Source organism: Micrasema longulum, unplaced genomic scaffold (assembly GCF_059751315.1).
Source record: "Micrasema longulum isolate JH-2025_06_02 unplaced genomic scaffold, ASM5975131v1 h1tg001192l, whole genome shotgun sequence".
Taxonomy (NCBI): Eukaryota; Metazoa; Arthropoda; class Insecta; order Trichoptera; family Brachycentridae; genus Micrasema; species Micrasema longulum.
This window is the reverse complement of record NW_028278379.1, coordinates 241,493-269,266: the sequence shown is the minus strand read 5'-3', so window position 1 is coordinate 269,266 and position 27,774 is coordinate 241,493. Positions and strand designations below refer to the sequence as shown.

The following is a 27,774-nucleotide window of genomic DNA, read 5'->3' as shown; positions in this document are numbered from 1 at the left end:
AAGGAAGACCGCCCCAACCGAAGCGTGCGCCCGCAAACCTGAGAGACGAGACCGATAAGCGGGAGGCGTCCTCCCAATCCGGGAAGGGGGGACGCCTAGAAGATGATAAAAACCGTGACACCCACTTCCCGAACTCTCTTTTTTCCGGACCTGCCAGCCGAACTCTCTTTTCATCAATCTCTCTTCTCTGGACTCGCTAGCCGAACTCTCTTGACCGAACTGTCTCTCCGGACTCTTTTCTCCTGTCGCCGCAGCCAGATGCTGCCCTCCCTTACGATGCACCACGCCGCCGCTCACATCGCGTCCTGTGCCCACGCGCCACGCCAACGACCCACGCCGCCTTCGCGTCACCACGCCGCGCCGCCGCATCAGGGCGTAAGGTTAAATTTAAGGGTATTGTTTAAGTAGGTTTAAGGCTAGTTTAAGTTAGGTTAGTCAAATTTTAATACAAGAAATTATTGAAAATACATTTAAATTACGCAACTTGTTTTTATTCCTTTCTTACCCCTCCACATTGATATAATTTGACTGAATGCAAACTTACCAATTTGTTATTCTGTATGAATAACTGGCGCCCGACAAAAATCAAACATATCTTACTCTCTTCATTAATGATTTTTTTTAAAATTCTCATTTTTATTTATTTATTTTTTTTAATTTTATATATTTTTAGTGTAACTTACTTTTTCTATGTTGTCAATGTTTTATGCAGTATTTTAAAAATTTATTTAATTCACACCTGTTATTAGTAGTATTTGAATTTCTCGCAAAATTAGGTCATTTTTAGGACCTTTTTCTGATGCTTTTAAAATGATATTTATAAATAAACTATCTTTCTTATTGTCAATTTTTTTTTTACGTAAGCAGCTTTGAAATGTATTTTTTGGGTTGTAAAATTGAACGATTTTGACACTCGAGCGTAGGCTGCACCATGATTAAAGACTGTTTTTTTCATAACTGATAACTACCCATAAGTATGTATGGGGACATATGCCATTGTTGAACATGTTTCCCGGAAATGCTAAATGAAATAGTCCGATTTTAATGAGCTCTAAAAATATATTATATATACTAAAAAAACTAACAAATATATTATAAACATTTATATTTATTGTATTTTATAAACTCGTACTTTTTATCTGCACACAGTAATAATTGGAATTTTCTAGTTTGTTTATTTGAAATATTTTATAGTCGAAATGATTGTACATAGTCCATTGTTTGTTTCATATTTCGATAGTAATGAATAGTGATAAAATCAAACATATATAAGGTTTTGATATATGTCCTTTTTTTTAGATCAAAAAGTAACTGTGACAATTACACATATAGATTTGTCACTATTGTCTGACTCAAATTCCTGCGAAAACTTTTATTTAGAGGTACGTATATTTATTGTTTATGCCTTATTTAGTATGTTCAGAATAAATTTATTAAGTGTAAAATAACTAATTTCTGATTTATTTATACATTTACATTTATTTTAAAAAAATAATTGAATATTAAAATAAATAAGCATAATGATGACTTAACTGACATAACGACCTTAAAAAAAGTGATAGTAAAAAAACACGAATAGTACAGAAAATATATTGTGTATCTTCATGATTCTTATACAGTTTGGAGTATGTTGGTTATACATTTAGGCATAACATAAAATTAATGTAAATGTGTATTAAACTGAAATGACACATTTTAAATCTCACAAAACCACTTACTGTTTCTTGTCTTTTTGCTTTTAAATTACACATATTATAATCATAACAATGTGTTTGGAATGCTTCCTGAAGCTTGTGAAATAACTTTTATAATGATTAATTTTGTAGGTATTTAATGGATATTCTGGTGATGCTCCTCTAGTTGGGAAGTACTGTGGGAACAGAACACCTCCCGCCATAGTCAGTTCTGGGAATGCTTTAACTATAATTTCAAGGAACAAATATACTGACAAAGGAAGCTATTCCATTCATTATTCAGTTCTGACATCAGGTGATTATTTTATTTTACATGTTTATTTTACATTCATTGTAATTACTGCAATATGTACATTTGTATTTCCACTCTGATTAAATCTTAACAAAAATATGTTAAATGAATTATCTTTAAAATAATAGTGCTGTTGGATTATTATTTTAAACATTTTATGAATTGCTATTTTGTAAAAAAAAAAAAAATAATTACAGTCGAACTTGGTTATTACGAGGAAGATGGGACCGATTAAATTTGCTCGTTATAAGCGTAACTCGTAATACCAGAGAATGGTGTTTTTTATACAATAGCTATTGCAAATTGTAACTAAGGAAACAAGTAAATACATATAATATATAGTACATACTATGTACACATAATTCATACAGAAAATTTAAATAAAAATGTTAAGGAAAATTATAATAAATGCTTACAAACATACCTTTCACATATAGACATCAAGTATGTATGTTACATTAAACTGATGGTCGTAATAAAAAATAAATACACAATTATTAAAATCTATTTGTACATCCGTTACATACACATTTTTCTGTCAATCCTCTTTTTCCATAAATTTTTTAATTGATGCTTGCTTTATTGATTTCACTCCCATAGCTCTTAAATTTCCCCTCAAAGCACTCAACCCATTAAACGACTCTTGGGTTGCCTCTGTGTTTTGTGCAAAAAACTCAACTAGCTCGTCCAATATATCATGACCTCTGGAGACTGTCGTTACTGGGTTTGAATTCTCAATTTTACATTCACTGGACCCATCATAATCATCACTGCCATCATCTTTGTTGAGTACAGCCTCCACAATATCACTCTCTGTGGGAAGCCCAGAAGTTAACAAGTCCTCGTCAATACGCACAAAATCATCCATTTCACCATTGAAAAAGAAAATATCGTTACGTTTCAACCACTCGGACCAAGGCAAATTGTCTTCTTTGTTTTTTACTGCCGGCGCTTACTGAGTTCACTAAGCTTGGATTTTTTAAAAACCATGTGTGTTCATTTTTCAATATTGTCGGCGAAAAATCCATTTAGGTACTTAGACACTTACATAGCTATCATAAACATAATCCGATCCAAACGCCCGGCGGTATTTATCCTTTACGTTAGCCGACCGTTTGGATTTTATTACTTAGGTTCTGATTTCGAGAATGATGTTTTTAACAGTTGAAGATTTTTGTGTAATTTTTGACAATATTTTTGTTCGGTATATCTGAGAAGTAGCTTGTTATAACAGTGAATAATTATATGGAAAAAAGCATGAACTAAAATGTCAAGTAATGTTTTCGCGTTACATCTTAGATCTCGCTATTTCCTTGATCGTTATAACCGAGTTCAACTGTATTTGGTTTGTATGAAAATTACAAATTGAAACAATTTATATATTGTCCCATATTACAGTTTTGCAATTTCATGGTAGTTGATTGATGCCTTTGCTGTAAAATTTCTGTGGGCGAGAGACGGCAAATGCTATGAAGGCATTTTCACTGACTCGAGCAAAATTTTTTCCCTTGTAAAAAGTTATCCAAGTTTCGAAAAAAAAAGTAATCAGTTAAAGAATGTCCGGTCAGTATGATGTGTGATGTATGACGGAGTCTCTAGCTTCAGATCTTAGCTTATAGTCTGTTTGCCGTAAAGCGTGTGGCCGGGCGTTGTCGTGAAGCAGCAATGGCTATGAGTGATTAACCTGCTTTGTTGTTTTACAGCGAGCTTCTCTGTAACTGTGTGTAAATGTGAGTTATTAAATGAAAACTTTTTGTATCTAGACCACAAATAATGTCTCTTAATTTAAATGACTAGGTAATGTAATTATGAGCAATAATTTCATAATTATTGTGTACAACTTATTTGTATTACTCATAAAAACTGTATTTTTAATAATTATTCAAACAATTTATTTTATTTATTTCTAGCATGTGGGGGGCAGTTGACTTCTGAAGAAGGAATATTTACATCACCAATGTTTCCAGATTCTTATCCAATGAATACTGAATGTGTTTGGACTATCAATTCATCACCTGGTAAAAAATACTATACATTTACGATAAGGAATTAATTTTTTTTAAATATCGTTTTTAAATATATACCAACTATTTAACTAAGCTGAGTTTTTTTTTTGTAATTTAAAGTTTTTTATTTATGAAATCTTCGCTGGAACTTGATATAAAAAATATACTGTCACATGTGTAATGTCATCATTTATCGCACGAAGCTCGGTTTGTTGTGTTTTTATATACGTTTATGTTCTATGAATACATTGACACTACAAAACAGGCGCCATGGCGCAGTTGGATAGACGACTGACTGTGAAACTGGCGTTCGATTCTTACCAGTTGTAGGAAAGATATCTAAGAAAGATTTTATTTTCGATTGTGTATTTTTCATAACTTCTTTCCATATCCTCTCTTGCCTACCTGCTGAAAAGCCTCTAAAATAGAGACTTAGCAGGTTATACCTTTTTTTAAAAAAGTTTTGCTGTGTAATTTAATGCCCCCTATTATGTTAAAAAAGATAATTTATAATCCGATTTTTAATAGCACTGAGCTTCCTTTTAGACTCTTCCTTATAAAAAAATAAATCAAAATATTAAAAATAGTGAGACAGGATATGTTTTAAACACTGTTGTCTCTCAGACTGTGATTCAGTATATTTGATTACAATAGAAAATATATCTACGATAATTTTAGTCTGTTAAAAATATGAACGAACACACGGTTATTGCACAGATTTTTTTTATTTAAATATAATGTTTTTTTCCTGGTGTGCTTATGGTAATTGATTTAGTCTATTTCAGGTAATGGGATTTTGCTATCATTTACAAAATTCGATATAGATTTATCTGACAACTGTGATGAAGATTATCTGGAAATCAGAGAAATAAATTCTTCTGGAAAAATATTAGGTATGAAAAATTATTTCCCCACAATTTTTAAAACTTTAAGTTAATGATCTTGTAACTTAAATGTAAGTGTTTGATTTATGGAAAATATCAAGGCGGCTTTTACAAACAAAAAACCTTTGGCAATAAGACAATAATAAAAATCATGTTTGGACGTTCGGTAAAATTCTAAGCTGTAACAAATTACTTGCAATCCGCTACACTTAAATAATTGGTATTCGTAATTAATTAATAATCGCAGCGTATCTTGATCATAACTCTTCAGGTACCAGTCCAGGGACTCTGAAATATTCTAGTTTGAAAACACCCTTTTAAATAAATATTTCAAATTAACCATGTCGGGAATCGATCCGACCATATATTATGGAGGTAATAGAAACACGACTCTGTACCATGGAGCTATTCATAAAATTCTTCCGAGAGACCAGGAATTGTACCTGACTTAATCCAACCCAATCGTAAAGTGTCTAAAATTCCCATCCCCGGAATGTGGGAAACCACACCTTTATTTATCTGCATACGGAAAAGATACATAAGGCATTTGACACGGTGTAAAGTATTGAAACATATTCTAGTCACTTCTACAAGACAGCAAATAGATCCTTCTGAAGCTTCAGTTGTCTACAAGTCCAGGGATTTGCAGGAATCACAATTAAAATATACTCACATATTTATTATTATATATTTTCAATTATTTAATGCTCTTCCTTACCGGGAATCGAACCTGACACCTTTTCCAATAATTTAATGTGTATATTTGAGAATAAAATTTGTCATCCTCATCCGTAATTGGTGGTGCATATGGCTCTGAATTAGTTCACCAATTGCAGCGTACCTTGGCACCCTTTGTTACGTAGAAGGTATGGCGATCTGCCTCATGCCTTAGGTTCCAGTCCAGAAGCCTCTATGAAACAGTACACCAGAAAGCGAAATCAAATGCAACATAATATTTTAATCTCCAAGTTCATATTTAATTTTATTTAATTAAGTTACTGTGAGCTAATTATGATTATAAAGAAAATACCATGTAAATAAATAATATTTTAATCTCTATGTTCACACTTAAGTCGATTTAATCAAGTTAGCGTAAGTTCATTATAATTATTATTATAGTTTTGTTAGATATAAGGTCAGATGTAAGATTTGTGTAGTAATAAGGGTTAAAAAGAACAACAAACCAATAAGTCCGTTATATTAAGAATTAAGTTAAGTTATATTGATATCTATCTTAAATTTGTTTTTTCAATATTGCAAATTTAATCAAGTACTATTTCATCAGTATGCACCCCTCCTCTCCACATCATTTTTCAAGACTATGATATAAATAAACTAAAGAATGAATAGCCAAACAGGGAATTACATTTTATAGTTTGTTATATTTTTAAAAGTTATGTATTTTACGGAAGGTTTTTGTAATTTGTTCATTTATGTTTTCTAGGACTTTTCTGCGGTAACGATATTCCAAGTAACTTGACTGCTACTAACAAAATGTGGATAAAGTTTCGCAGTGATAATGAGGCTGTTGCTTCTGGATTTGTTGCCTTTTACACATATGGTTAGATTATATACATATTTGAAATATTTTTTTAGTCTGGTTTAAGTATTTGATATTTTTCACCTGATTTTTATCATACTAAAAGTGCAAAAAAAAATGTTTTTCTACTGTGCAAATTAACCTGTATATTTTTTTTCAGAACACAACACTCAAATAACTGGAAATCAAGGCCAGTTAACGTCACCCCTTTATCCCCAATATTATATTCAATCTGCAGATTATCATTGGCGTATAACTGTTGAATTCGGGGGAAACATCCTAATAACATTTAAGGAATTTAAAATTGACAAATTTGGCGATGGATGTTTCAGCAATTTTGCGGTAAGATCTGATATTACTTAATTCAACAATATTTTGAATTTGCCAAAATGTTTGTAGACAAAGATTTTACTTTTTTAAATGGCTTTTACCCCCTAAGGGAGTTATCAAGATTAACATATTACAAAAGAGATGGAGAGCATTTTAGAAAAGTAAATATGAAACTCTAAACTTCGCAAAACTTCAACCAATAGAATAATTTAAAAAATATATGGATGTTCCAAGTAAGCAGAATGTTAAATGTTACACAACTTAAACCAGCCAATGATAGGTCATAATCCCTGTATATAGCACAATGGTTTCTGTTTTTTTAATAATCACAAAATTGAACTCTATTTTAATACTTGTATACCATATAATATATCTAGTAGCTTTTATTTAGAAAGAAATTGGTTCGGTAATTAATCAGTTTTGTCGTTTAGTAATAAGAATTTTTCTAATGGAATGATATATTTTCTGGAACAGAAAATACCTTATATCTATTGCCGGTCCTCCAAATATAGCTATGAAAAAAATGCGATGATCCGTTAGTCTATGGTGACATCGCATTATTATTCTGTTCACAAATTCTAAATCCTACTACAAAACCGAAACGAAAAGCAAACCGAACTAACCATAGATAAAGCAAGTCAATTATAGAAATTTTAAGAATAAATTTCAAATTGATTATCTTTGAGATCCCACCCTCCCGCCTACTCATTAATATGTGAAAGGATATTAATGACTTTTATTTTAGCGCATAAGTCGTGATTTGTGGAATATTTATTCAGTAGATGTCTGCATTGGACTCTTCAGAAGCATTATTTTAATTGTTGATTTTGCAACAAATACACTAACAATGTAACAATAATTTGAACCATTATTTGCCCAAATAACTGCCATCATTGTGGTAACATAGAATGAAATAAGTGTCAGAAACTTACAGATCTAACAAACACTCATATTTTATGTTTAAGGGTCACTTAATGTTTTATCATCTCAAGCTATGTATTTTTTTTGTGCAAAATCACTATAATATTAGTGATTTCACATCCACTAAATAAATAAAAATATATGTATATATATAGTTAAATAATTTGAAGTTGATGCCTCAAATATTCATTTTATTTTATCATCTGTCTGTCATGACCAATGGATTTACAAAAAACATCGGCAGAAAAGCAACTTTATTACTTTATGATGATTTGAAATGTAAGACCAACAAAATATGAAAATACCATTTTTTCATTAGGAATCACATTTTTTCTAATGATATAAAATTAAAATTTGGTAAGGTATCCAAAATAAAATACTTTTGTTGACAGTAATATTGAGGGCAATCCAATATTTGCTATATCTTAGATACAGCAAGTATAGGAATAAGATGTCTATTTACTATACATTGGTGGTTTTTTTCACTTAAACAGTGATTGTATGTTATTTGATAATTTCATTTTCAGTATATCAATTCGATATCAAACCAAAATATTATTAACATGAATCTTTGAACTAAAAAAATAATCAATCTGGTTTTATTAGGTTGATGTCAATGATGTGCCCAATAAGATTGAGTTAAATCTAGATTATCTTTTAAAAATAAATATTTGTGTTTTTAGAATTTATCCAAATATTTCAATTTTATTGGCCATTATTCTATGTAATGTATTTATTTTTACATAGTTGTACAAATAAAATTTTAACACCTAGTAAAATTTTAACACCTTAACTAATAAACAATATATTTACACAAATAATTTCAAAAACAAAACATAGTTATAAAATCCAGACGCTTTCCGATGACACTCTATCTACCTATATGAATGTTTGTTTTTAACAAAAATAATTGCCATCCCACAAAATGATCCGATAGACCCAGCATCCCTCATCTCTTTTGAATACTCATTAAACATAATAAAGTCCTTTATGGTACAGATTGTTTTGAGTTGCCTGGATTCTTGTTTTGGGGAGTCTGAAACCTTCACTTCCCCTCATAGGATAGTGATGAATTTTGTTATTACGCTAAACATCGCAAAATATGTATCTATGAGTTGTAATAACTTATTATTAGAAAATGGGAATCAAGTTGTAGTCTAGTGACATTAAAACTTAGGACCACTCCTCGCCTCAGAACCAACAACTTAGCTGTTAGATTAGTTTATCATTCTTTTGATTTTATTTTTATAGTCAATAAATTACTCATTGTGTGTACTTTCACTAGAAAAATTTCAACTCCGGGGCACAATGCTGCTGAAAAAAATTATGTACTTCGCATGCCGAAATCTGCTGCTCATGTTGAGACTAGCTTTACTCACAAGTTCTGTAAAAATGACTGACCAAATGCCATTCTCTAGCTCTATGAAGTAGATATGTATGTGTGTAGTATGTACGTATGTAAAGTATAATATGGTCAGCAATCTGAGATACTTAATACCTATGTTATTTCAATTAAATTCATTTATAACTTTCTACATAAAAATGGAATCTATCATCTTGTAAAAAGCCACAGAACAATTAATTAAGAAATACAGAATACCAGCATAAATATATAATTTTATGTTACATCGCCATTTTATTACTAAAAAAAGTCAACTATATTTTTTCAATGTTTTCAAATCACTTATCCTTTTATTAATGTGATAATAATTTTTATTTCTAAAACTTAATTTGGCCTGTTTTACTTTGGAATTTAAAGATGTGGGTATTTGTAGTTATAATGTATAACAAATCCGTTATTTCCACGCATAAACAATCAACCCATACTCTTCTAGCTGACAGATAAAAAAATTATTTACTACTTTTTTTTTTCAGATTTATGACGGTTATGATGAAACTGCTCCTTCACTTTTAGAGACTTGTGAAAATAATTTACCCGAATCAGTTACATCTACATCTAATTTGGTATACATCTCACTACACACTGATTCTTTTTCCAAAGGAGTAATCTTCTTGTTAGATTGGCTTCGAGTTGAATATGACATGGACAGCAATCCAATATCTTCAGGTATCTTCTTATTTACATATGTAGTAGGGTTATCCTTCACTCCGGATTAGGACGAGAATGAATTCATGAGAATGCATTAATTTATTACTACTACTACTAACCACTACTGCATTCCCAGCAAGGGTAAGAAAAGAGGAAGGAATGCCATACAATTCTACCTTTGTCCACATTTATAAATCTTGTCACAATTTTTTTCTGACCATCCCATGTTCTTGTTTTTATTTTATTGTATATTTGGTTACTAGTAGAGAATACATTTAAAAAATGTAACCATTTGGTTTATTTTATCACACTCATATTTTATATTTTAAGGTTTTGTCTCAGAATATGATAATATCTTTAAATTTATTGCTAATGCGCCCAATTGAGGGCCAAATTTCCTAGCATGTAACTGTAACTGTTTCCTTATTAATAATTTATTAATTGAAAAGTAAATATCTCAATTTAGCAATCTATCAAAGTTCTTCATCGGATTTCCAATATTTCTGACTTAAATTATTAAAAAAAATATATTTATGTAATTTTCGTAAAATGTTTTTTTTTTTTTTTAGATAGCTTTTGTGGAAGCAAATCTCCTATTTTTATTCCTATTTCCGGCTTTGTTAAACTGAAATCCCCAGGTTATCCTGAAGGATACAATAACAGTCTTCACTGTGAGTGGATATATGAAACTGAGCACTCTCACCATCTTGATATTAAGTTTTTAGTAGTGTCACTGGAAGAGAGCAGTGAATGCTTCATGGATAAGGTGACATTTAAAACTTCATTTTTAACACTATCATATTTACATTTGCCATGCAACACCATAGAGGTGAATGTCAGAAAATGTAAAGGAAACCGACCCATGTATTAGGGTTCCTCGCTCGATCCCTGTAATTTCCTCGTAATTGGGCCTTAGCCTGTCGGCCTCGTGGTGTAATGGTCAGCGCATTTGCCTGCCGTACAAGAGGACTCGGGTTCAATTCCTGATTACCTGAAGCGTACGACTGATCATCTTACCTTCATGTAACAAAAATGATCAAGATACGCTGCGATTGGTGTACCAATGCAGTGTCCTATGCACCATTAGGTGATGATGGGCCGTATGCTCATTCTGATGCTACAGAAAAAAATATTAATGATTCTAGTCTTTGTTCTTTCTTCCTCTGTAAAATAAATCAGTTTGCATTTTTATGAATCAGTCTTTCAATTTTAATTTGTTCTAACTTTATCAAATAATTGGAAATTTACCTTATTTACTATCAAATAAAATTAAATTAATGCACTGTACAGATTTCATTATATTCGGGAGAAAAAGACTCCGAAATATGGACTAAGATTGGAGATGATGTTTGTTTATCCAATGCTACTGAAATGAATACAATAAAATCAACTACTCTCCTTAAAGTTGTGTTTGAAACGGATATGAGTACTAACAAATCAGGATTTGAGGCTTTTATATATTCAGGTAAATTCTATTAATTATCTTATTTCAAATAATAAAATGGTATTGATTGCTATATATACGTAAAATAATAAAAAATATGTTCTAATCACCAATAATTTTTTTAAAAATCCATTAACTTTGTTACAAAATGGTAAAAAAGCTGTATTGGATTGGGATTCGAACTTAGGACTTCATAATTCAGAGTCCGTGACCACGGGACCACTGACCTGTCTCAAACATTATATTAGTAAATTTATCAGCTTTATTTATTTTCTCTTTGAGATTTGTCATCATCATCGAAGCCAATAGAAAATCCGGCATAGTAATCTTCAAATGGCTGAAGCAAATTAAATCAAAAAAATATTTGAGTGACATGTGAACAATGCAAATTTGACATCAAATACCGCACAGTCCTCTTTAAAACAGTGAGGAGGATTCTTAAATTAATTTTGTAGATAAAAAAAATCATACACATATTTTTACGGGTCGTGGTTCCGTGGTAGTATTGTGGACTCACGGACCAAAGGTCCCAGGTTCAAATCCCACTCTACCACAACTTGATTTACATTTTTCCAGCACAAGTTTTTGGCGACTTTTAAGAAATGGTCTGAAAATTTAAATATTCTAGTAAATAATAAGAACTCAAGTATTTCTCTTTTTTTTTAAATTTAACAATGTAGTATTACAATAAAATTTAAATACTACTTCTGTGCAATATCATTTACTAATTATTCTGATTTTTTTAAAATTATGTTTTGAGATTTTCATTTAATTTGTCAGTTTTCCTTTCGAATGATATTGGCAAGAAAATAAAAATCCTATTTCACATCCCATTGTTCATATTCGAATAATTTGAATCAAAATCGAATACAAAACTCATCTTCTCCGAAGAGCACTTTCTGCCACCACAATTTTGCTTAATAATTTCCATATATTTTTTATTGTAGAATGTGGTGCTACTATAAGGAATCCTTCTGGAATAATTAAGCCATCCTTTATAAACACACCTTTACTTTTGTATAAGGGATTTAGACGAGAGTTAGATTGCCATTGGAATATAATTGCCAGACCTGGAAGGATTATTAAATTGGAATTTTTGGAAATGAACATACCAAATATAGACTCTGATCAGTGTTTGAATTACATAATGGTAAATACAAATATAATACAATATAATATAATACTACCAGACAAAACTAAACAAATGACTGAGACAAACTTTTCAAAAGATGTAAAAAAATAAAATTTTCAACAACAGAGTATGAATGTAAAAATTTAATCTTTTTTCGTAAAATGAACTATATAATCCGTAAGGGTTAATAAATAAATTTTCAAATATTTTTTTTAAATGTTACTCTTGCACTTTCGGCCAGTGATTCCATTTATCATTTTTGAGACTAATAGAACAGGAAAGATTCCAAAGTAAAAAATAAGACATTCAAAATGTTTTTATTATTTTATCAAATACAACAAATAGTTTTATTTAAACAATTTTTGAGTATGTCCAAATGTTTGTAGACAAGACTGGATTTCACTTAGGAAATTAACAAGATCGAAGCTATTCGGTTATGTGAATAAAAAGTGGTCCGTAAAACAAAGTTATTTTATTTATACCTCTAAAAAATATTGAAAAACAATTTTGAGTAGGGAATATGGAAGTTTAGGCATTTATAGGACTTATGACCTGTCATTGGCTGGTTTATGTGGCCATTTCACCCACTGTAACATTTATCATTCTGTATATGTTTGAACATCTATATTTCTTCAATTCTTCTATTTGTCGATTTTTGTTAAGTCAAAGAGTTGAAACCTTTATTGATGCCGGCGAGATTCATCTGACAGCATTATTTCACTTTTTAGGCAATGACTAAAAATATTGTTTAATTATTACAGTTCTCGAACCAGGTTTTTTGTCTGATTGAGTCATTTGAAAAAAAATCTGCTCATATATATTTTTTTGTCAATTTATAAATTCTAATATATTATAATAATGCTTTCAATGTGCTTCGCATTATGATGAAATTATTTTACTTCTTAAATTAATTTTAGTTAAGAAATGGAGAAAGCATTCATTCACCGCTTCTTGGTAATGGTAAATATTGTGGATCATCCATACCTGCCGATAATTTAACAACTTCTGGGAACAACGCTAATCTCAATTATCACTCCTTGCAAAGCGTTCCATTCCATGCTTCCATGGTGAGCTTTGGTTATATTATATTATCATTACTTTATTCTTTAAATTATTTATGTCTAATTTTATTGATTGAAAAAATGTTTTCAGGATGCGTTTGTTCTTAAATACAGCGAAGTATCCAGGGAATGTGGAACGAAAATACAATTGTCAAGAGAAGAAAACAGCACTGTCATAAATTCTCCTAACTATCCCAATATTCCACATCCGCATACTCAATGTTTATGGACCATTTATACAAACGCCGGAGAAAGGCTTCGCATTGATTTTATTGACAGATTTGATCTTACACCAACTACAAAGTATTATGAACTCGCATACATTTAAAATATTTTTTTTTATTATTTAATATTAATTGTTAATGTATCTTATAAATTACATGCGTATTGTGAATTTATAGCTGCCCCGAAGAATATCTGGAGATTCGAGATGGCGGTACTGAATTGTCTAATTTACTAAGCAAATTCTGTACCGCGCCTAGCACAATCAAGACAACTGGCAATACTATGTTGATAAAATTTCTAACCGATACTACAAATCCGAGAAATGGTTTTAAAGCTAAAATATCTATTGGTGAATATAAATATTTGTTTTGTCATATTAATCAATAATTATAATCATCTTTTTAAATTATTGGATTACTTTAATTATTTTATTTACACTACTCTCATTATTTAATAATGGGAATCGAAACTATGACTACTATATTTTATATTATTGTGATTCTTTCTCCGTAAACTAAGAATGTTCAAACAGAATATGGTAAAAGCTTTCTGAACCTTCTATGCCATCTTTCGTGTCATCCAATTTGCAGTTTGTTGGCAAATCTCGTTAAACACATCATCATCATTCCCTTTTCTGCACCCAGTGGTGCATAGGGCACTCTATTTGTAAACCAAATCTAGCATATTTTAAACATCCATTACATGAAGGTGAGGTGATCAATCCACTATAGATGAACCTTTACAATCAATATTTCACATCCACTCTGCCAGGAATTAAACCCAAGGGTGGTATAATGAATCTTCTCCTGGGGGCAGGAAATATTTCTTCTTGTGGATTTTTTATTTTTTGCATGCGACTACACTTTGCTTCGTATATGACCGTGATGATGATGAAACGTCAAAATACGTCAAATAAATACGAACATGTAAAACTAAATATGATGATTTTTCTTTGGAACATTGTTGCGACCTTAAGCATTACCCATATCACTTAATTAGGTTGAATTGACCAAGCCGTATTTGTTTTTTTCCATTACAAAAACGTGATTGACGTTTAATCATCAATGTAGCCATCTATAAAGCAAAGTGTTGTGCTACATGTCCGAGTTTATTATTCATGATTAGAAAATAGGTAGTTTATATCAAATATTTATCCACTTTTAAGATAAAAATCAACTTTTGTTTCTTGATCAATGTCTCTAAACCAGTAGGGAACATTAGTCAAATTCAAAACCATGAAAATAATGCTAACCCATATTTATTATTATAAATTGACTGTACACAAATGTATAGATTGATTATAATTTTCAGATGTTTGTGGAGGAACAATGTATGGAAGTACTGGTGTTATAAGATCACCAGATCATCTGAAGCTATCAATGCTTCAATCTGATGTAGAGTGTGAATGGTTAATAGTTGGTCCTGCGGCTCACACTATGTGGATCAATCTAAAAAATATTATGCTCCCTGTTTCTGCCGACTGCAATAATACTTCTCTTCGACTTTATGAAAGTGTACCAACGAATTCAGAATGTAAGAATCTATTTTTTCTCATAAATCTCAATTAAATATCTTATTATTTCAAAATTCTTAGTATTCTTAATAAAAAAAAATTCTGAAATTTTGTTATATACTTAGTTAAATTAATTTTTAAAATATATGTAAAGGGAATGGACCATTGTCAATCTTTGCAATAATCTGACAAGTTTGTTGTCAAATCTGAAATAATTTTGGATGAATTTCTCAATGTTCTCAATATAGGCTTATTTAAAATAGTTCATACAACATTTTCATTAATTTTATTTATTGCTTTGAATTTTGAGTATAAGGTGTTTTCGTCTAACTAACCAATAAAATTAATTCATAATAAGTGCATACTGCAAATCAACTTGACACAGGCAAATGCATTAAACTTGATAATAAAATAGGAGTAAAAGTACAGTTCTTGTTCAAATTGTTAGAGCCGCCCCAGAATATATATACATATTTTTATGTTTAAGGTAAATTGAAAGCCTAGTTTTGAGTTTTCAATTTATATTTCTTAATTATGAATTTTGTATTAATTGAACTACAAAATTAATTGTATACGCTACTTTGTTGAAAAATATCCATTTAATATCCGGTCGCCATGCAAAAGTGTCGAGTGAAGCAATTATCGTAATATTTGCGATCATTTAGTTTGTTAGTTCATGAGATACGCATGAGCCTTACACCAAAGTTCTAAGCACTGATGGCGTTGCCCTCCATTTAGTCCCCGCGCGTTTCCGTATTATATCGTTTCTCGCACCTATCGTTCCTCGCACATATCGTTCTATCAAGGTGACTCCCATTCATTCTATGTTCAGCTCTCTAGCAGCCTCCCTATTCCTCGGGTGAAATGCAGAAAGTTGTGTTTTTCTTGAATTTGGTATCAGTTTATTTTCCATATAGTAGTCTCCAAGTATCTGCAGGAATTCAGACAAATTTTCCTCAACCATCCGGAATGTGTCCTGGACAGCTACGGCTGTGTCATCGGCATAAATGAACTGCTAAGCCAGTGACGGGTTGTTCGTAGAGAATAGGTGCAAGAAAACTTCCCTGAGGTAGTCCAATTTTTTTAGTCCTCCATCTGCTGTTTTTGCCTTGGAACTATTTTATTGGAGTGTATGTTTTTTTGAGGAATTTATTGTAGTTGACTGTGTCATATGCTGCTGTAAGGTCCACGAAGGCTACGCCTGTCACTTTTCCCTTCTCAAAATCGTCCTCTATGTGCTGTACAAGATTTAGCACCTGACCCGCACATGGTCTTCTGGGTCTGAAGCTGGCTTGCTCATCTTTATTATTTTTCTATTTTTTTGTTTTGATCTATATGGTCTATTTGATTGAGGATGAATCGTTCAAACACCTTACTTAGTCGGCAAGTATAAGAGACCGGTCAAATGTTTTTCAGGTTAGCGGGTCAAAGAGGTGAAAAACTACAAGTGGTCTGTTAGATTAAATCCAGAGGGTCGATTAGCTGAGTCCAAATTTTCTAACAGCGATAGCCATTCAAAATTTATTTGTTTCCTATTTTTATATTTGATGTGAAAATTGTACATTTTTAAATTGTCTAAGATATTGATATTGGAAGAATTAAGTTGTCAAACATTAAATTGAGCATTGTCTCTTTTAATTGTTATTAAAATTATTTGAATAATGTGTTAATCTAATGTTATGTTTTAGTAAATTTTCTGACTGATCCAATATGTGGACAAAACCAAACATTTTCTATACAAACAGCATCGAACCAAGCAACTGTTAAATTGTCTGTCAAAAAAGGAACCTTTGATAACAAACTATTTGGATTTTTGTTAACATACAATTCATCAAAAGAATGTAAGTTTAAAAAATATATAATATTTTTTAGAATCAAAAATACTTTATTTTGTAAACCACTTTATTTGTTTACACAACCAACTAGTTTCAGGAACAATACTTGGCCCTTCTCGAGGTTATTTAACTTTTAATTCTCAAAAATATTATATATTACAATGATCTACAAAGTTAGTGTTGTTAAATATGAAAATAATGTAATTTATAATGTGAGTGTTTTGTCAATATTATAGTAATACTGTAAAGTTGTAAACATTTTTTATTTAGCCTGTGGTGGTATTTTGACTGCTCCAAGTGGATTTTTGGAAGGTATGAAGTATCAAACTTCAGGATACAGTCGTTTCTGCGAATGGAGAATAACTGTACCAGAAGGAAGAAAAATCAAAATTGAAATTCTCCAAGGATTCGAAAAAGTTACTGACCGCAATCAGTTTCAAAGATTAGGTGTAAGTAAAAATTTTTATAGCAAAAACCTTTTGCATGTTTACACTTAAGTATTTATATTTTGTATATAGTTTGAATTTTTGCCCGGCTTTGCTCGGGATCGAGTTTAAACAGATTTTTATTGGTTCTAAAACAGTCTTGTCCTTTGTTTTAATTTTACATACCTTGCTTAGTAATTTTATCGTAAAATAGTGGTCTGTTTTGAAGTTCAACGTCGCTACAATTTATCATAAGTGTGTTTTATTTTATACCAAAAAAGGCCAAGAAAAATTTGGCTTCAAAACAGCAAGGTTGATGTTGAAAAATAGATTTTTAATTTCAAAAATGTTGAAAACATATACTTGGAAAGTTATTTTTCATACCAAAAACCTCGAAAGAAAATCGACTTGAATACAACACTGTTGATCTAGCAATGCCATTTTAAATGTTGAATCTAAATTTCACTTTACTACCTATACCGTTGAAAATATCGCTTTTGTACCGAAAACGCCCGTGAAAATTTTTAGCCCCAAGATACCATGGTTGATCTAGAAAATTCAATTTACATATTGATTCTCCATCACTACAATTTACCATTTAAAAATCATCTTTATACCCAAAAATTTGGATGAATATGGCACTGTTGATTTAGCAAAGGAATTTAATATGTTGATTCTAAATTTAACTTTTTTTTACCGTTGAAAAGTTGATCATGAAATTGCATTCAACATTTTCATTCAAAATTTTACATCGCTACGACTGGTATGTCCTCAAAGGTATTTCACGTGTAAAATAGATATACCCTTGATATAGTACTCTTAAAGCTCATTCTAAATTTCTCTTTGCTACGACACACCAATAAAAATGTCGATTTTATACCTAAGAAGCCAGTAAAAAAATTTTGCTAGAAAACAGCATTATTGATCTGGAAAATTGAGTTTACATGTGATGATTCTAAATTTCCCGTCACTATGGCTTTCTGTTAGGAACTTTTATGCCAAAGAAGTCCGATAAAATGTTAGCCTGAAAACAACACTATTGATTAAGCAAAGGAATTTAATATGCTGAATCTAAATTTCACCTCTCCACAGCTTCCCTTTAAAAAAAATTGAGTGGAGATCAAGTCAAATTCAGCTCGAAAACAGTACAGTTGACCTAGAAATTGCATTTCAAGTAATAATGTTGAATTACTTGTTTCTTCGACCCACCATGAAAAAATCAAGTTTGAATCGAGCAGGGTCAAATATATTGCTGTTGACTTAGAACCGGCATTTTACTTGTTCATTCTAAATTTGACGTCTCTATAATTTACCATTAAAAAAATCGAGTCCGAATCGAGTAGAGTTTGAGTCGAATTTGACTTGAAAATATTACAGTTGAACTGCGAAATTTACCATAAATGACGTGTCCAATTTCACATTTTCATTTCATTGCTGCGACTCGCCATTTCTGGTAATAAATAGATTACAAAAAAACGTAGACAGTGACATGATACAGATTTCAGATTAACAAGCTGTATAATATAGCAATGACTGTAACATGGTACAATTTGTAAGTACATAAGGTTATAAAAATATCTAAATACACGGCACAATAACCTAGAAAAACTCATTGTGCGAAATTCACATACGCACATACACCCATACACACACACACACACACACACACACACACACACACACACACACACACACACACACACACACACACACACACACACACACACACACACATCGACACAAATGTTGCACGCACACAATTATCTGAGCTCTGTCGTTCTATATTATATATTATGAGATAACCAGTAGATTTCTTTGATTGGCTTTAGTATTGTGAACATAATTCTACTTATTGTTGTGTAATAACTGTAAAGTCCGTAATAAAATATTCCCACTTTTTCAAATGACTTTATGTTTTTTTTAATGATCCAATTTGTTTTAGTTCTACAATGGTCACTCTTATGGATCTCTTATTCATTTTGGGACACCGACTGTACAAACAGTAGAATCATCTAGTAACAAGATGCTTGTCTATTTAATGTCTCAAATGAAGTATGGATTTAAGCAGTTCAAAGCAAGATATACATCTGATGAACCAACAGGTAAAAACATATACAAAGACATCAACTCTCCTGATCAGGAGTACTATCATTGGACTCCGATTGAGGATAGAGTTATCAGTCTCCATTCATTTGCCAACATAACCCTGACTTAGCATCTTATATATTTTATGTTTTTCAATATGTTTTTTTGTTTATTTTGTTTTATTTCATAGGTAATTATGAAAGGCGTTATATTAATTGCTTTGTATTTATCTTCTGGTTTAAAAATGTAAAATTAATAAATATACTTATTTATATGAGGGTTTTCTAAAAATTAAATACCATCAACACATATTTTTCATACCTTCGCTAGAGCACGGGAGATGACAAATAACGTCGTAGTTCTCATAGCAATGGGTTGTGGAAAACGTCTAATTTCAGAGTACGCGCTACTTATTGCTAGACAGGGTACTACCTAAGTACCCGGTGCTGTATGGATTTAGGATCTGGAACCAGATCACATAATTTTACCAAAAAACAAATATAATGAAAATTGATATCAACATATTAGAACAAATATAGAAGAAAACTCTTTTTTTTTTCATAAAATAATCTTCTCGGGAGTTATATTAACTTTCAAATTTATTTTTTTTAATGATTTATTTTTTTAATAATTAATTAATTAATTAATGTTAATACATAAGAGTGAAAAATCCTAAGTAAATCATTTATTCTAATCGTAATTGTTGACGTTCCCAATTTCAATAGGAAGTTAACATAGTTATCTTCCATTGTATATTTATTTGGTTTACAAACAATGAAAAATAATACATAATATACAGAAATATTCAAATAAAAAAAAGACACTACTTTTAATGTAAAATCAGGTATTCTACACTCATCTTTTTATTTTTATTTTTATACCAACTATACTTCTTAACACTGATCCTATCTTTAATTTCTTTATATTGTATTTTTTTAATTTTATGTTTAAATACTCATCTTCTTTTTTTATACTAACTTTACATCTAAACGCTGTTCTTTCTTTAATTGCTTTATATTGTATTTTTTAAATTTTATGTTGTTTATATACTCATGTTAAATATAACCTCCATGTATGTAAAAGCCTTATGGGCGTGAAAAATTAATAAAATAAATCAATTATGTACAAAAATGTGTATATTTAAAAGATTCAAAATTCAAAAAAAAATCTGTTCAATTACAGGTTACCAACTAAGATACTTAATTTTTTTATAAAAATATACACATTAAATAGAACATTTAATTTTATAGACAATTGAAGATTAGCCTGTTAACTTTCAATTGTCATCGGGGCCCAGAGATCAGTACATCATGTATTTTTTTAAATTATTTATACTTTTACATTGTTTGTATTCTTTTTATATACAGAATAATGTTCCCTCACTGGGGTGTCCCGTACCGAGGGAAACATTTTACAAAATGTGAAACATGCCTAAGATTACCTATTTAACAAAGTTAACATAATAATAACAAAAAAAACGTAGTTCATCCAATTAACCTAATTATCATTAACATAATAAACAATAAAAAACTAAAATAATCATAAAAAACATAACCAATTTATATAGACCAATACAACAAATTTAATTTCAAAATCAGCATTTTTGAGTTACCCACTAAAAACACATATTTGTATCTTCCTCCATGGTTGCTACAAATAGGCAAGTGGTGGTTAATTATAATCATATTACGATGATTTGAATGCATGACTGCATTCATGGATAAAAAAAGTGTTTTCAGTGGGTTTCGAACTCACAAATGCTGATTTGTGTTGCTGATTAGAAAAGTTACCTGGTTGTAGTGATTACCCCGCGATATTATAAATACCATTACAGGAGAGATGAGCAAAATATAAACCTACAATGCCTATTTTGGAAGGATTAACAAACAATTAATTTATCATAATTTTTTTGTTTGTTTTTTAACAAAGTCCATCATTCGAGTTCATTGTATTGGGTTTTTTAATAAAATTGCTGTATGTATAATTTCAACAAACTATTTTATTGTTACGCGTTGTTCATAATTGTTTAAATTTGCATTTTTTGTTTTTGGCGAATAGTTTGTAACTAGCATAACAGCTGGCGACAGCCATGCTATTTAATTGTAATGCTACTTGCATTTGCGAAATAGAGGACTCGAGAGTGCTACTGAAGTTGAAATAATTTATTTTTTTATGAAAGTTGTTATGAATACAGATTGACTTTCCAGTTTTAATATCTTTGATTTCAGTGTGTGAAGGCGCATTATCAGGAAATGAGGGAACAATAATACCACCACAAAAAAATATTTCATCATTTTACTGTGAATATAATTATAAATCTTTAAATGAATCCTTTGAGCACCAAACACTTGCCCTGACATTTAAAGACGTGTCAATTGGGTATACCACTCCTTCAATATGTGGAATTGCTAGTTCGAGAATATCTGTAAAACAAAGTAAGCATGTTACTTTTTTTAATTTAAAAGTTTTTAAACTAAAGAGAAAATTCTATATTTATTATTTTGATCTGATCCTTGAACTATAAGCATTTAAATAGGTGCGAAGGTTGTCACGGTCACTGTTATCAATATGTTTCTTTTTTGGGTGATACCGTTCGGGTACATTTCAGGAGCCATCTTCAGGGTAAACTACGACACGGTACAAATTAAAAGTACTAAAACACATAGTTTTTTCTACAAAACACTCAATTTACCCTGAAGATGCCTCCTGCAATGGTAGCCGAAACGTCAGAACAAATCCAACACACACGGTTTCACCCAAAAAAGAAACATATTTATAAGCATTTACCTGGTTTATTGCTTTTGTGCCCTTTAGTCCCTTTTTTCTAAGGTCCTTATATTTAATTTTATTTAATGGCGCTTTTATCTGTGTCCGGGCGGATTAGGAATACAGTTCTGTGTGTGAAATAGAACTAGAATCTTGGAAGAGTGCTTTCGACTCACTGGCTACTTTCATGTTAAAATCCTGAATAACAAAACCGAGTTGAGATAAGTCCCCCTTTTAGTGTAGTGGTTGGCGCGTTCACCTACCATGCTTGAGGCCCAGGCTCGATTCCTGGGAAGGTCGTCATGAAATATTGAATTGAAAGGTGGTTCTACACTGCAATATTTCATATTCCTGGACTGGCACCTGAAGCGTAAGGCAGATCAATATACCTTCATGTAACAGACAACTGATATACGCTACATTTAGTCTACCAATGAAGTGCCCTATGCAATACCAGTTGCTGACTGATGATGATGATGAAATAAGGGTAATATTCAAAAATAATTTCAGGGTTTTGTAAGTTAGTTACAAAAAAAAAACAGAAATCTCTCGCATGTTTTTTTCCTAAGGTATAAATGATTACAAAATTATCTTGAAACAGCATATTTTTGATAATTGATCCAAAAATGCATTAGGTGTTAACATAAGTTGTGTTCGTTTCCAAATTTAAAAATGAGCTCCAAAAGTAAAACAAAATGGTAAATGTCATTCAAAAGATAATTTTCTGCTCTACAACCTATTGCGTTTACTTTTTCTTATATTATTTCATTTGATTACAAACCTTCAAAATAGAATGTCAAGTAGATAAAAGTGAGCATTTTAGACACCTCCTTCTGTTGGGGTTCGATCGAGGGAATAAACCTGCAAAGCTGCTCGCGATATTTGCGCACTGTACGGTAAGGATGCTATAAATTCTGTGGCTTAGGTGCTAGAAGAGCAAATGTCAGATTACTTATTTTTCTTGCCACCATTTTGTAGAGGATCGATGTCATTTTAAAAACTTGTGTATTTAACTATTTTAAACACACTTACATAATGTTTTAATATTTTTTATTAATATTTGCTATCAAAAACATCAAACAGTTAATTATCTCACCAAAAAATGGATAAATAATTACTCTACTGTAATATTACAATTTACGACACCAACCCTTATAGATTCAAGCCACAGAATTATTTATCAATTTGCTGTAAAATAATGAAGAAGAATACATTTATTATTGTTTGTGTCCTATTGTTATTCATTTGGAAAAAAAATGCACACAACTTATGTTAAAACTCAATACATTCAAAAATAAAAATAATTTAAATTGAAAATTCAATTTAAAGGGAAAATGTGTCTCAATAAATATAAATAAATCAATAAGACATGTATAAATAAAATAAAACAAAGAAATAAATGTCGTAAAATAAGTATGCCTACCTTATTTTGTTATTGCTATTGATCATATAATTATTGATACGTACCTGGTATAAGGTCAATAACTATTAATAAACAAATTTATTCCAGGTACTATTGGATCACTAAAAGATTTGTGCCTCAATTATTCCACTCCAGTAACTGTCATGTCACCTTATACAGATACAAAAGTGATGGTAATATATCCCTTCATATTTTGTCTTACTTTTATTAATTACTTCTCTTACTTACTCAGCCTTTTTCTCAAGTCCAGTGTTAAACATAGGCCTCCCGTTTGGACCTCCACAATTCCCTGTCCACCACTCTTTACCACTTTGGACCTGCGACTTTTCTGATGTCGTCGAACCATCTGGTCTAGGGTATCTCTACGCTTATGTGTCCTGTTCTCGGCCTCCAGTCCAATACCTTTTTTTTCTATCTACCATCTGACATCCAAGAAACATGATCCGCCCAATTCCATTTTAGCTTCGCAATTCTTTTGCCCACATCTGTAACTTTGGTACTTTTGCTGATCCACCGACTTGCGATCCCTGAGCAAGATGTTTAACATTCTTTCCATCGCTCTTTGCGTCATCTTAAGCTTGTGTAAGATTCTTTAATTAATGAGTGCTGTTTCAAACCCATTGGTGAGCATGCGTTGAACACTTTTTTCTTCAGATATGTTGAGATGCCTCTAGATTTCAGAGTATTTGATAATTTGCTGAATGTATTTTTTTATTTATTTCTTAAGTTAGCTTATATTAAAACTAATATAAACTATTATGTACATTTACATCATCTATATATATTTACATTTCCTTACAGTAACTTATACATTTATTTTTAAATTCTTTCAGACACTTTTCATTCTTCATACATTCAGGCATCTCATCATACATTTTTAAACCCTTATACATCAAACAATTTTGCGACTCAGCTCTTTTCAATAATGGTAGTCTTATTTTATCCTTTTGTCTAGTAGCATATTCATGACAATTTTTGTTTAAGACAACTTTATCCTTAAAATATTTTGGTAATTTATCGTGAAAAAATTTATGTATAAATATCAACATATTAAATTTAAGTCTCCTTCTTACAGATAACCATTTTAGTTCATCTCTCATTTTTTTTACATTGCTATATTTATTTTTCTTAAGAACTATTCTCATCGCTTTATTTTGTAAAATTTCTAGTTTATTTAAATTTCCTTCGTTTGCTAAAAATAATATTGTTGAGCAGTAATCTATATGTGGAAGAATGATTGTTTTGTAAATTAGTTCTGCAGTATTTTTATTTAATTTATTTCTCAATCTACTAAGGAAAAATATTTTTTTTGATATTTTTTTATTAACGTGTTCAAAATTTGCATTTAATGTCAATTTTGAATCAAGTATTATCCCCAAATATTTCATTTCATTAACCTTTTCTATGGTTTCATTATCAATAAGTACATTCATCCTTGGGTTTGGCTTTTTCCTTCCTAACTCCATGTATTTTGTTTTTTTCAACATTAAGCTGAAGTTTATTAATTTTGAGCCACTCAGATATTCTGAGTGGCTGAAGTTTATTAATTTTGAGCCACTCAGATATTCTGTTTAAGTCCTCGTTTAATTTTTGTAAAGTCTCTGTATAATATTCTCCCGCTATATAGATTAATGTATCATCGGCAAATAATTGTAGTTTGCAGTGTTTTATTATATTTGTGATGTCGTTTATATATATTATAAATAAAATTGGTCCTAGAACTGATCCTTGGGGAACTCCTAAATTATTCTTCAATGGTTCAGATATTTTGTTTTCTATTTTAGTTACTTGTTTTCTTCCTTGAAGATATTCTTTGAATAAATTGAGGGCCTCATTTGATAGTCCTATTATTTCAAGTTTTTGTAGTAATTTTTTTCGATCTATTGTTTCAAATGCCCTTTTAAAGTCCAAATGTATGTTTGATTCGACTATGCCAATATCCTGACCACCAATCTTTATAGGCTATATTGAACTTAAATTTGTTACAACAGAGAGGAAAAACATTTCGAGAAGGGAATATGGAAGTCTAGGCATTTACAGGGCTTATGACATGTCATTGGCTGGTTTAAGTTGCCACTTTACACACTGTGTAACATATACCATTCTGACTATGTTTAAACATCCACATTTCCTCAACTCTTCCATCTATTGTGGTACTCACTCCCTAGGGAGGAAATCCAGCCTATCTACAAACATACTCAAAACATTGTATATTGAACTTGTTGTAGACATGACTTTTGTCTTATCTATGTTTATTTTCAGTCCCACTTTATTGCAATCTGTTAACATTGATTTTTCTTGTCTACATTTTTTTTGTACATATGAATGACAAAAGCCAGACAATCTTATGAAACATAATATATTGTTAATATTTAAAGCATTAACTTTGTGGTCAAGCATTTAACTAAATATTTGTATATAACCGTTTACTGACTTTTATATATCTACCGGTTTTGAGACATACCCGTCTCTTCGTCAGGACACCAATTAAACCAACACGAAATGCATTATAATAAGCAACCCTCACGTGCACTGATTTGATTATATGTATTGAAACTGGTAAATATAGAAAAATCAGTAAGAAGTGGTTTAATGGTGATGTATGTTCAATAACATTCAGCATAATAAATTCAAATATTGAGTTTTTCTGCTGTAATTTCTTAGTAGAAATGGATGTTCATTTTTTGTAACAAATAAAATGTTTTTTATTTTTTGCTACTTAAATCGTTAATTTAAAGTCGTTAAAAAAAACATCACATATTTTATTTACATGATAAAGATATAATTGGAATAGAAACCATAGAAAAATAATTAGAGTTTTGAATAAAAGACTGTAAAAACACATAATCTTATATTATATATTAAAATATACATTTTTTACCCTATTAAAATGAGTGATTTTGCCTGACTTCAAAACTGTCGTTGGCTAATGAAAATTCACCTTCTCTGTCTATGTTAAAATATTTTTTAAGTGTTTCCTTGTAGATTAAACGACAGGCGCCGTGGCACAGCTGGTTAGACGGCCAACCGTGAAACTGACATTGCAGGTTCGATTCCCGCCAGTTGCAAGATAAAAATCCAAGAAAGATTTTTTTCTCAATTGGTTTGGGTGTCGTGGTGTATTTTTCATTACCTCCTTCCATATCACCTCTATCGCACCTGCTGACAAGCCTCTAAATAGAGGCTTAGCGGATTATTCCTTAAAAAAAAAATAATTTAAAAATTAGTAAAATCTTACCCACATCAATAAAGTTTTCATCTCTTTTCTTCATGAAAATCAACAAATTAAAGAATTGGAGAAATATGGATGTTCAGACTTAGGCAGAGAAGGGAATGTTATGCAATGTAATGACTCAAACCAGCCCTTGACATATCATATTCTCTATTAGCCTAGACTTTTATATTCCTTTCTCAATAAAGTTATCCATCTTTGTTGAAATGTCTATTAAAATAATTATTTTTATTTCAGATTATTCAAGCTACAAAGAAAGTGAAATTCCGTTTGGAATTTAAAGTTCACAGTTGTGGGGGAGTTATTCGTAATTTTAATGACCCGGACATATTTTCATTAAAGCATCTAAAAAATACTACAGGACCAATAAACTGCGCGTGGGTGTTTGTCGCTCCGGCAGGTCAAAATATTAAGGTATTATATTCATGTTTTTACTAGCACACCATTTCCCTGATGAGGTAATCTGAAATTTTAGATGCCAAAATGAGGAAGTTCAGTGTTTTGAAATATTTTATTTTATTTGTTAATTGACTAAGGACATCAGGAGTTTGTGACACACAAAGAAGAAGAAAAAGAACAAATTTCATACTTGTATATTATAATAAATCAATATTATAATGACATGTGATTTAGGCCCCTATTGTTTCATAAAAAAATATTAATTATTTCTCTTTGCTTTTTAGCATTTATTAGATTAAAAATTATCTTAATGTATGTCGCACAATATTGACACAATGCAGAGTTAACACAACTAAAAGGGTTGAAGGTAACAATAAATCTCACAAAAAACAAATAATTGACATTGGTTGCAAAATGGGCCGCCTCTAGTTTCCTATTTTGGTTTTGATAATATTGAGGTGCAGGCACAGTATAAGGATAGGTGTTGTGCCGTTCTTTGACCACCAGCCAGGTGTAA

At 30.7% G+C, this 27,774-nt stretch overlaps 1 protein-coding gene across 1 annotated transcript in view; it reads left to right on the top strand.

The window, feature by feature from the left end:
- Positions 1-27,774, top strand: part of LOC148276567 (cubilin-like) — a 74,541-nt gene that overhangs the window by 22,219 nt on the left and 24,548 nt on the right. The window contains 20 exon segments of the mRNA XM_088234078.1: positions 1,300-1,382; positions 1,827-1,989; positions 3,897-4,004; positions 4,778-4,885; positions 6,321-6,437; positions 6,577-6,758; positions 9,543-9,735; positions 10,287-10,483; positions 11,008-11,182; positions 12,109-12,311; positions 13,211-13,360; positions 13,446-13,657; positions 13,756-13,928; positions 14,891-15,112; positions 16,781-16,933; positions 17,198-17,376; positions 19,295-19,454; positions 21,666-21,872; positions 23,714-23,799; positions 27,096-27,272. Of these exon segments, the coding sequence (XP_088090204.1) occupies positions 1,300-1,382; positions 1,827-1,989; positions 3,897-4,004; positions 4,778-4,885; positions 6,321-6,437; positions 6,577-6,758; positions 9,543-9,735; positions 10,287-10,483; positions 11,008-11,182; positions 12,109-12,311; positions 13,211-13,360; positions 13,446-13,657; positions 13,756-13,928; positions 14,891-15,112; positions 16,781-16,933; positions 17,198-17,376; positions 19,295-19,454; positions 21,666-21,872; positions 23,714-23,799; positions 27,096-27,272 (3,248 nt within the window).